This window comes from Notechis scutatus, chromosome 2, assembly GCF_049901735.1.
Source record: "Notechis scutatus isolate UNSWTSFEM ecotype Mainland chromosome 2, rNotScu1.2, whole genome shotgun sequence".
Classification (NCBI taxonomy): Eukaryota; Metazoa; Chordata; class Lepidosauria; order Squamata; family Elapidae; genus Notechis; species Notechis scutatus.
Genome location: NC_142010.1, coordinates 99,149,299 through 99,165,226, shown reverse-complemented (window position 1 = coordinate 99,165,226; position 15,928 = coordinate 99,149,299). Strand labels below are relative to the sequence as shown.

The 15,928-nt window shown below is 35.1% G+C and overlaps 1 protein-coding gene across 4 annotated transcripts in view; it reads right to left on the bottom strand.

The window, feature by feature from the left end:
* GABRB2 (gamma-aminobutyric acid type A receptor subunit beta2) overlaps positions 1 to 15,928 on the bottom strand; it is a 154,658-nt gene that overhangs the window by 105,868 nt on the left and 32,862 nt on the right. For all 4 annotated transcript variants that reach the window (XM_087955503.1, XM_087955502.1, XM_026681638.2 and 1 more), the window contains one exon: positions 327 to 547. In XM_087955503.1, coding sequence (XP_087811629.1) covers positions 327 to 547 — 221 coding nt within the window. The remainder of the gene's footprint in view (positions 1 to 326; positions 548 to 15,928) is intronic.

The window sequence follows — 15,928 nt, the reverse complement described above, 5'->3', positions numbered from 1 at the left end:
TCTGTAAGATGTTTCTTCACGAAAGTCACTTGCATTGTTTATTATTAAGACATTTAGTTTTTGTTTTTTTTACAAGACCTATTGTATATTAGTCTTCCTCAATCTAGTGCCCTCCTGAAGATTTGGACTGAAAATACCATAATGGCCTTCTGATTGTGGGCTTTAGTGCCAATCATTTTGAAGAGCACAAAGTTGAAGGAAGCTGGCAAAACTCTACACAATCTACATAAAAGAAAAGGAAAAAGAACTAGAGAAAGAAAAGGAAAAGGGAATTAGCTTTTTGGTTTATATAAAGAATGCTGCCATTCATAATGTTTAATGCTGACCTGAGACCATAGAGAACTGTCCCATCTGGATGTAAACGAATCATTCTGTTCTTCACGGTGACACCATGTACAAATGACTTCTTATCATTCAGGAAGTAGGTATCAGGAACCCAAAGCTGATCTGCTACTCTATTGTCCAGTGTAAGATTTAAAGGTATTATATTATACGAAAGCCTCTTATCCCTCCATGCTTGTTGAAAGTACATGGTCAAAGTATAGTCCTGAAATATAGAAGAGAGAGGGGAAAATAGGTTGAAAATTTTTCTATTTTTTATTTTGCTATTTGAAATAGCCAAACCAAACCAAAGAGTATTTCTTCAACTGACCACCATTGTCTATAAAATCAAAGTTTAAAAAATAAATAAATACTGTGTTATTCTCCAAAATAGAAAATATAAAAATATTTGTCACCAGACTCTATATTGTCTTGTATTTTTTTAAAAAAGTTCCTTTAATTAAAAGAGAAAGCATAGGAATAATGGCTATAGAGTACCAATTATTCATAAGTATTGCTTTCTCTTTAAGAATCAATAGTATTTGATTAAAGTTTGGGAATGTAATTGTCTAGATATTAATAACAGTATTTTATTTGACCATATCTATCTATTCAAATGTATCTAATACAAAATTGCACTTAGCTCAGTCTAGTAAACAAATTATGATTGTACAGAATGTCTCTATAAACAATGTTTTCAGACTTCCAACAGAAACAAAGATTTCTTGTCAAAGTATTCAAAAAGATACATTGCATAAATAGAGATTATGTGAATTACAGTTTAACACATCTAAAAAGCACCGCATTAGGAAAGGCTTAATTAGACAAAAAGAGCGGCTCTTTGTGCCATTCCTTGAAGTCTGGAGATGCAGTTATCTTTGTAAAATAAGTCTCTTCTTCTGGGAACATCCATTCAGCCCACCAAGGATGCTGGGAAGAGTAAGACACAGTATTTTATGATTAGTCCTCTAGACATCAGTATCTCCAGATGAGGCCTGTACCACATTAGTTCAATACTGATATATACTACTTTATCTCTCAGTATTTCACGATTCTCAGTTGAATATACTCACCTGAACCAGTTAAAATATTATGTCTTAATATAGATGAAAGGCTTAATCAACCAATTGATTTGAATCATTTGCCTAGATAGTTTGTAATCCACAGGATTGGAATCCCCAAATAATCTGAGGCATATTTCAGGCAACATAGATGGCAATTTTGTTAAGGCATTGTTTCAGTATGGCATTGAAAAGGGCCACTAGCACTATTGCTCCTGACTGCCCTCCATGGCTATGGGAAACCTAAAATATTGTCTGGCTTTATGAGCAGCACCAGACAATGAAGAGAAGTGGCAACTCCCTGGAGTGAACCCAAATAAATTTGCAGAAAAATACCCAAGCACAAAAGACGACATAATTATGTCTGTCTAATAGTAAGGATGGGGCCAAAGAGGGTTTATTTCTCCACCACTATTGCACTTTACCCTAATAGACCTTTTGCAGATGTTGGGCAAAGAGCTCAAAGCTATCCCAGAAAAAACTCAGCTGATTACTCAGCAAACTACTATAATAAATTTGCAAAGAACACTAAAAGTATGTTGTTGCATCCACTTCAAATTAGACATCACAGTTATGCTGAGTATATGGGAGCACCTTGATCATATGTAATGGAAACAATTTGGAGAGGCTGAGAAAATTGCCAACATTTTTAAATTTGTTATCTGGTATAGATCTTCAATGAAGATAATCAAGGTTGTTTCACATAAGAGGCATGGCAGATTTATACCCACTGGCCTCTCTTGAAGAGATCCTTAATGAACAGTGTGATTTAAGATAATTACTACTATTTGCAAATTTGTTTTTATTAGGAACAGTAATAGAGAGGATTCTACCCATCCAAATGTATGTGGGAAATCTGGATTATCTAGACAAATTTGAGTTTGCTTCTGGTTTTCATATGGTAGTAAAATGATCTTAATTGCTCTGACTGAGAGAGCCAATTTGGCATGGTGGCTTAAGTCACTCTTTCTTAGATTTAGGAAGAAGGTAAGACAAATCTTTGCTGAAAATAGCAATAGCACCTAGACTTACATACCGCTTTATAGTGCTTTACAGCCCTGTCTTAGTGGTTTACAGAGTCAACATATTGCTCGCAACAATTTGGGTCCTCATTTTACCCATGTCAGAAGGATGAAAGGCTGAGTCAACATTGAACCTGGTGAGATTTGAACTGCCAAATTGCAGCCAGCCAGCAATCAGCAGAAGTAGCCTGCAGTACTGCACTCTAACTACTGTGCCACCGTGGTTCAAAATGCTGCCACAAAACATTCAGAGACTTGTCCAGGTAGTCACTAGGAATCAATACTGACTTGAAGGCACAAATGAAACAAACCAAAGTAAAACCTTGATTGAGACTCTTTACCAGATGACAGAGATGGAGAACATCACTGTGTTCATCCTATTAGAATTCTTAACAAATGTAGCTAGAACAACTCGGTTGGGAATTGACTACAGGTGTTCTATAATTATTATATTTCTTTTTTCAAGATTATTGTTCAAGACTGACAGTGGAATATTCCATTTAGTCTATGATACCTGAATTGTGAATCCAACAGGATTTTATTCTTTCTGTACAACTTTTTAATATTTACATAAAATGTAGACACTTAACTAGATTATTCAATCTCATGCTGACATGTTAAACAGAAGGTTTAGAAATTGTAAATATCCAAGAAATTTATTGTAATGTTTATAGTGTTGGGAATGTTTTAATTGCCCCCAAAGATAATATTTATATATGATATTTATGTTTTTATGTTTTAATTGTATACACCCAGAGTCAATCTCTGACTGATATAGGTAGTTTCTAAATTTGATAAATGTGCCTAAATACATATATCCAAGAAATGTACTGTAATGTTTATAGTGTTGTGAATGTCTTAATTGCCTCCAAAGATAATATTTATATATGATTTTTATGTTTTAATTGTATACACCCAGAGTCAATCTCTGAGTGATATGGGTAGTTTCTAAATTTGATAAATACATAAATAAATAAATATAGCAATTTTGACATTAAAAAAAATGTATTCTCTTATATTTTTAAAGGAACTGTTAATTAATTTGTCTACCTTTCAAAAACTTGTTCTGCCTTATATTGTTAAAAAGTATAATAATGCAGTAACTATTTCATTACAAGTATCATCAAAGATGAGAGGCACAGTATGTATTATACCAACTGACAAAAAAAGAGTCCATGCGTGCAGTGTATTCCTAAAAACATTATTTGTCTAAAAAGTAATGCCTGCCAGTTTAGGTTTCACATATTGCTGATTATATTGTAGACAATATTATTCTAAAATCTTATCTATCAATCGATGACCAAAGTGTAATTTCAATGAGGAAAAATTCCATCCTAATTTAATTATAGAATTCAGCAAAAAAATATTATGAATTATTTCCATCTATTTAACTTCCCTTTGCTCATTGTTCAGAGAATGTTAGCTAATAAGTGGGTAAAATATTACAAGAATATATGTAAACAGTATTTTCTGCACCTACTGAGATTTCTGGTGGATAAATAACTTTTTTTAATGAGAATTGGTAGCATTGTGCAAAGTGTTCTGAATTTATAAAAGCTATTGGTATTCTGCCCTTGAAATAAAGCTTAACAGATAACAGATAATCAGAGTTGGAAGGGACCTTATAGGTCATCTAGTCCAACCCCCCACCCAAGCGGGAGACCCTACACCATTTCTGACAAATGGCAGTCCAATCTCTTCTTGAAAGTCTCAAGTGATTGTGCTCCCACAACTTCCGAGGGCAAGCTGTTCCATTGGTTGATTGTTCTCACTGTCAGAAAATTTATCCTTATTTCCAGGTTAAATCTCTCCTTGTTCAGTTTCCCTCTATTATTCCTTATCTGGCCTACAGGCGCTTCAGAAAATAGCTTGACCCCTTCCTCTCTGTGGCAGCCCATCAAATATTGGAAGACTGCCCTCATGTCTCCCCTGGTCCTTCTCTTTACTAGACTAGCCAAGCCCAGTTCCTGTAACTGTTCTTCATATGTTTTAGTCTCCAGTCCCCTAATCATTCTAGTTGCTCTTCTCTGTACTTTTTCTAGAGTCTCAACATCTTTTTTATAATGTGGTGACCAAAACTGGATGCAATATTCTAGGTGTGGTCTTACTTAGGCTTTATAGAGTGGTATTAGTATCTCACTTGATCTCGATTGTATCCCTCTGTTAATGCAATTTAGGATTGCATTAGCTTTTTTGGCTGCTGCTGCACACTGCTGGCTCATATTTAGCTGGTTGTCCACTAAGACTCCAAGATCCCTCTCACAGTTACTGTTGTTGAGCCTGGTTTCACCCAGTCTATATGTGTACTTTTGGTTTTTCTTGCCTAAGTGTAGGACTTTACTTTTCTCTACATTGAATTTCATTTTTTTAGATATGGCCCAGTGTTCTAGTCTGGATCTTGAGCCTGTCTTCTTGGGTGTTAGCTATTCCTGCCAGCTTAGTATCATCTCCAAATTTGGTAAGTTCCCCTTCTATTTCATCATCTAAGTCGTTAACAAAGATATTGAAGAATACTGGGCCTAAGACAGAACCCCACTGCTTCCTTCCTTCCATGTAGACTTAGTCCATTAAGGACTACTCGTTGAGTACGGTTTGTCAGCCAGTTGCGAGTCCAACTAGTGGTGATGCTATCTATTCCACTTTTTTCTAGCTTACCAAGAAGTAGGTTGTGGTCTACTTTATCGAATGCCTTGCTGAAATTTAAATATATTATATCCACAGTATTTTGCTAGTCTACTAATTTAGTCACTATGTTGAAGAATGAAATAAGATTGGTTTGGCATGATCTGTTTTTAACAAACCCGGGCTACTAGTTATTACTTTACTTGTTCAAAGTTCTAGACATAAAAAATAAACTTGAAATTGGTCATTCAACCGTTCCATACTTGAAATGGAGCCTTTATGTTCAAGAGTTTGTTTTGAAGCTGGAATTATGTACTTTGACCCATTTTGAGTTTTGTTCTGATGCAAAACAGAAAACATCCAATTGGAACTATTCTGGCATAACATTTCAGAATCAGAATCAGACCAGGAAAGGATCATGGAGGTTTTCTAGTCCAGCCCCCTGCTCAAGCAGGAGACCCTAAATCATTTCAGACAAGTGACTGTCCAGTCTCTTTTTAAAAACCTTCAGTGATAAAACACCCACAACTTCTGAAGGCAAGCTATTCCACTGGTTAATTGTCCTCACTGTTAGGAAGTTTCTCTTTGATTCCAAGTTGCTTCTCTCCTTAATTTGTTTCCATGCATTGTTTCTTGTCAGGCCTTCTGGTGCTTTGGAAAATAAATCGACCACTCCTCTTTGTGACATCCTCTCAAATACTGGATTAGTGCTATAATGTTCTCCCCCCGCTCGCAGTCCTTCTTTTCTCTAGACTAGCCAAACCCAAATCCTGCAACTGTTCTTCATGTTTTAGCTTCCAGGCCTTTAATCAATTTCAAGTGGGATTCTTTTGTTCATAGCTCAAAACAAAACATTTCCCATTTTATGCATATCTTTAACAATTTCCTTTTGTCACAGCTGTTCAATGATCCAGAGAAACAGACCAATTTTTTAGCACTACATGCAAAAATCACTATATCTAATAAAAACAGAGTCATGAAAGAGGGGGAAAACTAAGAATAACATTTTCCCTAATAAAGTGTCAAAATGTCTTCCAAAACTTAAACAAAATTAATTTTCTGAAATCTAAATTTATTTTCTGAAAACTGAGTAAAGTTTGAGGACAGAATGAATGATGTAAATACCTTAATCTGAAATACATTATATATTGACTTTCAGACCAATCCTTCTGGTGAAAAAACTAATGCAATTCTAACAAATCTAAACTAAAAAAAAGGTAATGTCCCACCATTTTCCAAAGAATAATGAAGCCACTCCTTTTCCTTCTTTTCTTAAATCTAGACAAGCCAACTATTAAACTGAGCAGAAAAAAAAATATTCGACTCAATATTTTATTGCACAATTTTTGCTCTACAGAAATCCTCCTTTCCTAACAGATTATTTATAAAGTCTTTCTTTGTTTTATTTCCAGGCATCTTCTTCTACGAAGCTTCCATCTTCAAAACTTTATTCAAAAGCACGAACAGTATCTAAATAATTATTAGATATCAATCTGTAAACTAAAAACCATGCTTTTCCCGTGATTTTTAAAGCTATTATGCTAAGTCTTTAGCTATATGGTGCACAGTTACAGGTGCATCCATGCATAGGAAGAATTTTTTCCATCTAAATTTCTGAGATTCCTAATTTGAATTCCCTTCGTTAATGCTGGTTTTGTTGCTACATTTTAGCCAAGGCTTAGTTACAAATCTGCCAGTTGAAGTTTTGCTAAAATAAATTTGAGTGTTTGGTGCTGGCAGCGAATACAAATCTTTAGCCCTATTAGTTTTGACAGACAGATACCAGTCTCCTTCAAAGAAACAACTAATGAATTACTGGTGACTTATCTCTGGTGACTTATCTCCGAGTATGTATCTATGTTAGACTTGGATGAAATCTGAAGAGAGCTTAAGTAGAGAAGTTTAGATCTTGAGAGACAACACCAAGGTTTCAAATCTCTGCCACAATATTTTCATACGTCCTCTTTTTAACATTCCCAAATATTTGCCTCATTTACTGGTCCCAATTCATAGGATAGCCTTCATATTGGCACATCTGGATACTGTGATCAGCAGTATCTTCCCCTCAATGGTAAGCACAAGTGTCTTTTATCTATTTGTTCAGAATCTGAAATTGAGATACTAGTGCAAGTACTTGTCCGATCTATCATCCTTGGAGACAGATTTAATCTTCCGTCTTATTACAAACAATTCAAAGTCCTGTCATATGGCAAATCACTACTACCTACTAAACAATCAGGATCAGGAAATCTCTAGTACTATGACCAAATTTTGCATCACAGCAATAGCAAGTAGAAGTTCTTGGACCTCAGTTTCTTTTGGTGTGTTTAGTTTGCACACTAATAGGCTTTTATTGAACGTCTGAGCTATGTTTTTACTCTCTTTAAACTTCTATGTCTTTAATCTATGATTGTTTATTTTAATAAACTTTAATCTTTCTTTGCTACCTGCTTGCACTATTTTTAATAACTATTCAATTATGTGACTAGGTATTACAAGCAGAATATTTTTTAATATCTCTTATATATTTGATTTATATATTCCCCCTTATCATTTTTTCTTTACCACAACAACCCAGTAAGATGTGCTGAGAAAAAATGATTGGTCCAAGTCACTGAATGTCTTTTATTTTTGAAACAGCATTTAATTGCTGCTATTGTTTTTACTGATTTGGGTTCATTTTTTTCTGCTATTTTATTAAAAGAAATTCCAAAGCTGGATTTTGCCTTTTGTCAGATATGCTGGATAATTCAAGCAAGTGGGATGACTGTCTTGAAAAATGGTTTATGGAAATTGAGATAAATTTAACTGGAAGGCCCCAAAAGAGTACTTTTTTTTTACTTTCTGAAATTTTAATTAAATGTTAACTTGAACTTCTGCTTCTAAATATGCCCTAAGCAGGTTTCATTCCAAATGGATCTGTACAAACCACAATCTTGAACATATACTTTTAGGCCATATCATATGACTTCATGCACAGATATCACTTTTGTAGAGGAGAATTGTGCTCAAAGTGCAATACATTCATGTTTCTACTATTCTGAACCAATATATAGTTTTATTTATTTATTTATTTATTTATTTATTTATTTATTTATTTATTTATTTATTTATTTATTTGATTTGCCAATTGTTTACAAGATAATAAGTATAAGTGTATACATAGTTGTGAATACATGAAATGGGTACATATAAGAAAAATAAAAGAATAAGAGAAACAATAGGACAGGGACGGTAGGCACGTTGGTGCGCTTATGCACGCCCCCTACAGACCTCTTAGGAAAGGGGTGAGGATTCAATAGGATTGAATGGGGTATATGGCTTTTAAAGTTAACACGATAGATGTTGTGTGATGCGTGGTTTACAACTAAGTTTACAACTATGACGGGGTGATTGAAGTCCCCTTTGTTTTCTTTTTCTTTGTTCCCATCTAGTTTTGTCATTTTGGTCATTATTATTATTATTATTGTTGTTGTTATGGATGTTGTTGTTTCCTTGCTTCTCAATGTTTTTAACAATTTGCCAACAACCCAGATTTGTATAGAGATATAATTTATGTTCTTCTTATAAACTGGGAGTTGCTATTAATATATAGTAGCTTGTAGGCTATTCCTACCTCTGTTTCCTAGACTCTGGTACTTTTGCAATATTTTATAACACCAAATTTTAAATGTATAAAGTGTTACAATTACAAAGAAAACATGAATTTCTGAGCAAATGTGTGCACATGGCATACTGCAAATACAACATTGTTATCTGAGAGAGAGAAATACCGCATAAGGGAGAAAAGAAAATGGGAAATGTATAGCCTCAATTAACTCCTAATAAACTGCATGGCTAAATCAGCTTCAATCTCCTTAATATTTCCCTTAGGAAATCATCATTCTACATTACAACTCACTAGATTATGTTGCAAGGTTTTTATGTAGCTCTTTTCTCTCTTTAAACATTCTCTATTCTGAGATAATACACACACACTATACACACTATAGTAGAAATACGACTTTTAAAAGTTGCCAATATTTCAAAGGAACATCTGAGTTGGAAATACTAAACATTCCTATCACATAGTTTGCAACTTTTCTTAATGAAACTTCTGCATAAACAACTTACAGAACTTTAAAAAAAATTAAACTTTGTTGAGATTATTATTTAATTTTTGTTCTAGATTGTCTCTCAGTTACTTGTGTGATGGAACACCTTCTAATTCTTAATAATTCACTGACAAAACAAGGGCAAATAGGTAACTTGGTGAGAAGTCTCTGATGATATTGTAGTAACTGAGTGATACTACTTATTCAAAAGCAACACACATAATAAAAAGGAGGTAATTATATTGTATATAATGGGATAACATATAAAGCACATGAAAGGAAGGAGACCATCAAGGAAGAATACAAAGAGCCAGCCTGGAATTGCAGAGAAGGTGCCAAAAAGCCTAAAGAGAACTTTGAAATAAAAGGAAAATAATTGGTATACCAGCTGTTCAGTGAAATGGTATAATGCTAAACAAGAAAAAACAGAGCAATTCAAATCTTGTTTTGATAAGTCTTCTAAGATAAATATGTCTAGTTTAATGAAAAGAAGGACTAGGGGTGATATGATAGCAATTTCCCAATATACAAGGGGTTGGCACAAAGAAGAGGGAATCAACCTTTCTCCAAAGCACCTGAAGGTAGGGCAAGAAGAAATGGATGGAAACTAATCAAGGAGAGCACTTGGAACTAAAGAGAAATTTCCTGACAGTTAGAACAATTAATCAGTGAAATAACTTGCCTCCAAAAGTTGTGGGTGCTCCAACACTGGAGGTTTTTAAGAAGAGATTGGACAACCATTTATCTGAAATGGTATAGAACCGTGATGGTGAACCTATACCACACATTCCGGAAAGGGCACGCAGAGCCATCTCTCTATAGACCAACTGTCACCCGTGCTCTTCCGGGTTCTGGTGTGTGCTGGCCAGCTGGTCTTTGCATGAGCATGTACACCAGCCAGGTGGTTTTCGCACACACGGAAGTGCCAGAAAAGAAAAGAGCAGCTCCTAGCACGCGCATGCGGCACTGCCAATCTGGTCTTCCAGTTTCTAACACACATGCATGTGCAAAGACCAGCAGACCAGCATGCGTATGCATGTTAGAAACTGGCCAGCCACCTGGTCTTCCGGTTTCTAATGCGCATGCACACATGAAGACCAACTGGCTGGCACGCATGCGGGTGCGAAGACCAAGTGGCCAGTACACATGTGCATGCCGGGAGCTCTTCCAATTTCTAGCACACACGCGGATTTTGGCACTCAGTGTCTTTTTGGTGCGTGCCCTCTCCCATTTTGGTACTTAGTGCTGAAAAGGTTAACCACCACTCGTATAGAATCTCCTACTTGAACAGGGAGTTGGACTAGAAGACCTCCAAGGTCCCTTCCAACTGTTATTCTGTTATTCTCCAACAGAAATGTATCTAAACAAATAATTGTGAACAGCACATTTGAAGCTTGGAATTGATAGTAATATCATCAAAGAAAATTAATTAATTAATTAATTTATTTATTATGATCCATGGTGGTACAGTGATTAGAATGCAGCATTGCAGGCTACTTCTATTGACTATCGGCTGCCTGTAATTTGGCAGTTCAAATCTCACCAGGCTCAAAGTTGACTCAGCCTTCCATCCTTCTGAGGTGGTAAAATGAGGACCCTAATTGTTGAGGGCAATATGCTGACTCTGTAAACAGCTTAGAGAGGGCTGTAAAGCACTGTAAAGCAGTACATAAGTCTAAGTGCTATTGCTATTTATTTATTCTTAGTCCAAATCTACACGATGAGGTCAACTCCATCTAACATCAATGGAATTTCCATCTGGTTGTACTTCTATCTGTTGTTTGGAGAAAGACTCAAGTACCACACAATTGTAGGCAGACAAATATATCATATTGTCAAAAAAGTAGAAATTGCAGAAAAGCACAGGCCATTTAACCTGACATCAATATTTGGGAAGTTTCTAGAGCAGATAAGAGCATTTTGAAACTATGCAAAAATGGACAGAAATCTGTAAAGGTTAGTTAATAAGTTTTCTCAGGTCAATCCTTTATTTTTTTTTAAATATCCGATAAATAACTTCATAATTTGTAGTGACCTGGCTGGCATGGCAGTTAAGTGGATATGTTACCAGCTGATAACTCATATTTGAACAATCTTCATTTCTTGAGGGATTTGAGTGGAATACCTTGGGTCCTGGACCCTACACTATTTAGCATTATTTTATCAACTGCAGGAAACATATCCTGGAACATGAACATATATACACTTTTGCCCTGTTAGAGATCCCAAATGTAATAATTGAAAAGCCAAGGACTATTTTTCTATTTCTTCAATCAAACCATTCAAAGTTATTAATCAAACACACTTATGCCTCATTGTAAGTCACTAGTTATTGCAAAACAAGTATTATATTATCCTATTTAATTGAATGTAACTTAAGAGTTACCTATTCTCCTCAGAAAAGAAAAATATGATATACTTGCGAAGTGAAGTAGCATAAAGAGGAATATTTTGAAACCATAAATGCAAATTTTAGACATAAAAACTATTGTTGTCATATTCTAATATATCCAAAAGGCCATTAAACCCTGAAACCTACCATACAGTACTTATCTTTATTCAATTTTAACTGCAGGAAAGATGAAAGAATACAGGGGGTGGGGGCAAATAAGGAAAATACATCAATTTATTACTGAAGAGAACTGCAAAACCAGAAAACAATGTGTTCCTTAAAGATGTAGAACAAAGACGTATAAACATTCAATTGCATTTAAAAATTATTACATGGAAAAAAACAGATAAACATGATTACGTGTTTTTAAAAAGTAATAGTTCCTGGTAGCTCTTAAATAAATAAGGTTCTATTTTTAAATTGAATTTTTAAAGTTGTAAAGGTAAATTATTAGGTTTTCTTTTAGAAAAAATAAATCCAGTTGAATGAAGAGTCTTTGGCTTGACATTGATAGAAGTGAAATTATCTCAATACCGAGGTTGATATAAACTGAATATGAGTCAGTATGAAAATAACAATGTAAAATGAACAAATGTATTTACTCTATTCTGTGGTGCTAAGACCTTACCTTAAATTCATTATCCAGTTTGGGGGCATGATACTCCTTATTTCAATTAACTGAAGTGCCCCTTTCAGAGAAAGACAGGCAAAAAATATTATAAAGAAACTTTCTATGGGGAAAATCTATGTGGATATATTTCAGTTTAAGAAATCCAAGCTAAATTAGAGTTCCTCCCTGCAGACAGTAGAACTGAATGTATGATACTTGAAAAAAGCCGATGTCATTGGAATGATCTTATAAAAGACACAACTTAATTACATGGTAAACATTCTGAATAAGATTTAACTGTACACAGTAAAAGTTGAATGTGGATAAACTGCAGTTTTCAGGCATCCCAACAGTTATCCCACAAAAGATAAAATAACATCTTTACTGTGTTCCACAATGCAAGACATAGTGGTATTAAGTTAGAGCAAGATATTCTGATTGGATGTCTAGAAAAAAAGAGTAGTTCAAAAACAAAATCCAGACAGAATATATGTTCCCCATCTCTCAAGCTGTTCAAGAAAATGTTGAATGGCCACCTGTGACAAAATTCAGATTACTGGCATAAGCAGGGGACTGGATCCTGTAGCCTTAATAACCCTTCCAATTTTATGATTGTCAGATAGAATGAATTTCCTTTATCAATTCCTGGACATCAGCCTTTTCTTCAGAAAATAAATTCCAATTTATTAGTCTCCTATGAAATAAGAGGGGTATTAATTAATTAGTTGATTCAATCTGATTTACATGAATCAACCATTCTTGTTTTAACTTGATAGTACTGGATCACTACCAGCAGCCACTTGAGGTATTTTTTAGGGTTTTTATCCCACCTTCATTGTTTTTATGTATAACTCAAGGTAATGAACATAACCTACTCGCTCCCCTCCTCCTATTTTCCCCATAATAACAATCCTGTGATGTGGGTTGAGCTGAGAGAGTGACTGGTCCAAGATCACCCAGCTGATTTTTATGCCTCAACTAGGATTAAAACTGTTCCTGGTTTCTAGACTGTTACCTTAGCCACTAGGCCAAATTGGCTCTTTGATCAAATGATAGCGATGCCACGGAATCTCAGCCTTTGAATACCCTAAGCCCTCATCCCTAAAGAGAGTGACAGAACTAGAGTGGTCCCATTTCCACCACCTCCAATTCTGGTCTGGGGAAGCCATTCATTGCATGGAAGTTCAGTTGAGGGAAGGAAAGGATATGGTTATAAGAAAAATAGATTTTCACATGGATTCTGTTACTAGGCAGATGAGAGTACTGTTTTGATGAGGAAAAAGAGGGTAAATTCATGCTAGCCAATGTATTGAAATTCCTTTCAGGGATTTTTACTCAGTCACCAGCCAGAAGGACAAATTTAGCATGCCATGGGAACCAAGATATTGCCTGTAGTTGTACAACACATTAAGCTTAGCTTTAGCTAGAGTGACCTAATTTCTCAGTACACACAATACACTAATAATCAAACCCACACTGGCTGGCTTCTTGCAACACATTAAGCAACATAAAAACTAATCCAACTAAAAACTAATTTGATTACTAATGGAGACAGTTTGGCAAATTAAACCCCAAATGCTTCCTATTAACCCTTTCTCGACACAGTGGTGCATATCAAATCTCAAGCTGATCTCCCCTCACAACAAAAAATAAAAACGGAAAAGCTCAATTTTCTCCATAAAGCAGTTTTTAACAAAACAAATAAATAAATAACAACCCACTTCAAACTATGCTTGAATTGTATCAGAATTCTTGAACAGCAGCAGCACTACAGTGACAGGAGGGCTTTTTTAAAAAAACACTTTTTAAAGAGAACAGACAAGTCCATGTTTACACTATTTGTGTTTCTTGGGTAGACAGTGATGCATTGAGTATCTTAGTGTAAAGAATAGGAATGCACGCATCAAAAAAAAACAGGAACTAAAACGCTTACATGAGTTCTTCCCTTGAACTTCCAGATTTATATTTATTTTTATTATTAAAATGCAAAGCAATTCAGTATACATAAAACTATTCTAGAAGGATATTGCTTTTTTTTAAAGGTCATGATAAACAAGAAGCTATGATTTTTCTCTGCATTAAGACTTAAATATGATAAAAACTGGTCAAAAAGCAGAGCATTTAAGTGCTTTACCACTTCAGAGTGTTTCTATCAGAAGAGATAATCATATATATTTGAGAATCCTCTAGCTGCATTGTAACCTACATGATACATAAATTCAAGGGTCAAACAGTGCATTTTACTTTAAATATCAACATTGCATTGTATCTAATGCCACTCTTAATTATATATTTCCCTTCAAGCCTATAGGAAGGAATTAAATCTTCATTTTAATATAGTTGATTAACTTGCAATGGTGCTGATTAGGGGCATGTGTGTTCTAGAATTAAAACCATCCACTCTTAGCAATCATAAAACCCTCCAAATTAAGTATCTGCTTGTAGATAAGCCTGTTAGAAATGTAAGTCACCTAACAGTTGGGTTGGATAATATATAAACCAGGATAGACATTTTAATACTGTCTTTTTAAGGGAATGCTAAAATTGTAATTGGGTGTGGTTCCGGTTTGAGCCTCTTCAGCGACAGTCCGAAATCCGTGATCGTGTGTGGTTTCAATCTGGGCTCGCTGCTGGAGCGTCCCGAGCCAGCTGGTTTCAGGACTAAGCCACCCCGTAGAGGTGGCAAAGAGCGGGGAGACTGCCAGCAGGGTTGAGGAGAGCCGCATCTCTCCTCCTCAGCTGGCCATTACTCCCTTTCCTGAAGGCGGTTGCAGCGGTGGTCAGAAATGGCCAACCCAAAGAAGAACTCGACCGGAAAAGAATGTACAGGAGGAAGATAAGAAGTGAAAGTTTTGGCTGACCGGGTTAAACTGCAATCAACAACTAAGGTACCCTGGAATTTAAATTTAAAAAAAAAAGTAACACTGTTCCCAAAGAAGATTCTGAAGCAGCGAAGGAAAGTGAAAAGGGAAAGGATCTGGTTTTTTTTCTTCTTCTCTCCCTTTCCCTATACTGAAAGCTAAGAAACTTAAATAAGAAATTTGAAAAAAAAAAAATCCGCTTTGACACTGACAGGCAATTAAGCTGAAAATAAAATAAAATGTCAAAGGGATAACAAAGATTTCTGGATACTTAAACGTTTTTAAAAGCAGGAAAGGAGAGAAAAAGAATACAAGGGCAGGATCTGGAAAAAAGGGAGGAGACTGCCTGGAATTAAAAGGAATTTACAGTAAAACTTCAACAAGACTTCTAAAAGATATATTTTAACTGAAACTTGGCAACTAAATTGTAGAACCCCAGGAAGAGAAAGTGGGAAAAAAAAGCAAAAAGAAACAGCTTGCATGTATTTGGATTACTTGGTGATCTTTGGATTCTTGGTTATTGCATTTAAATGACTAAAATCAATCAGGTGGTTGTTTAAATATTTTTTACAATGGCACTACTTTTGGATGAATTGAAAATGGAACTTAAAAAGTATACAGGAAGGGAGAGGTTCTTTTGGCTTCGTATTTCAATTCTCAGAAATGGAGATTTGGAACTATGAGAAACAACAAGAAACGCCTGCAAAACAAGAAGACTGGGACAAAGAAGAAGCCATCTTCAATGAACAAGTAATTCTATGTGGGGAAGAAAAAGGAAAGGGGTGGAAAGAGAATGAAAAACTTAAGACTTAAAAAAACAACCAAAGAAAAGAAAAACAGTTCGAAAAATAAGTATAATATTGGAAAGCAACACAAGAGGGGAATACAGAAGAGAGAAATAGAGGTAGAGAGACAAGGGGGTAAAAAGAGGAGGGAGGGAGAAGA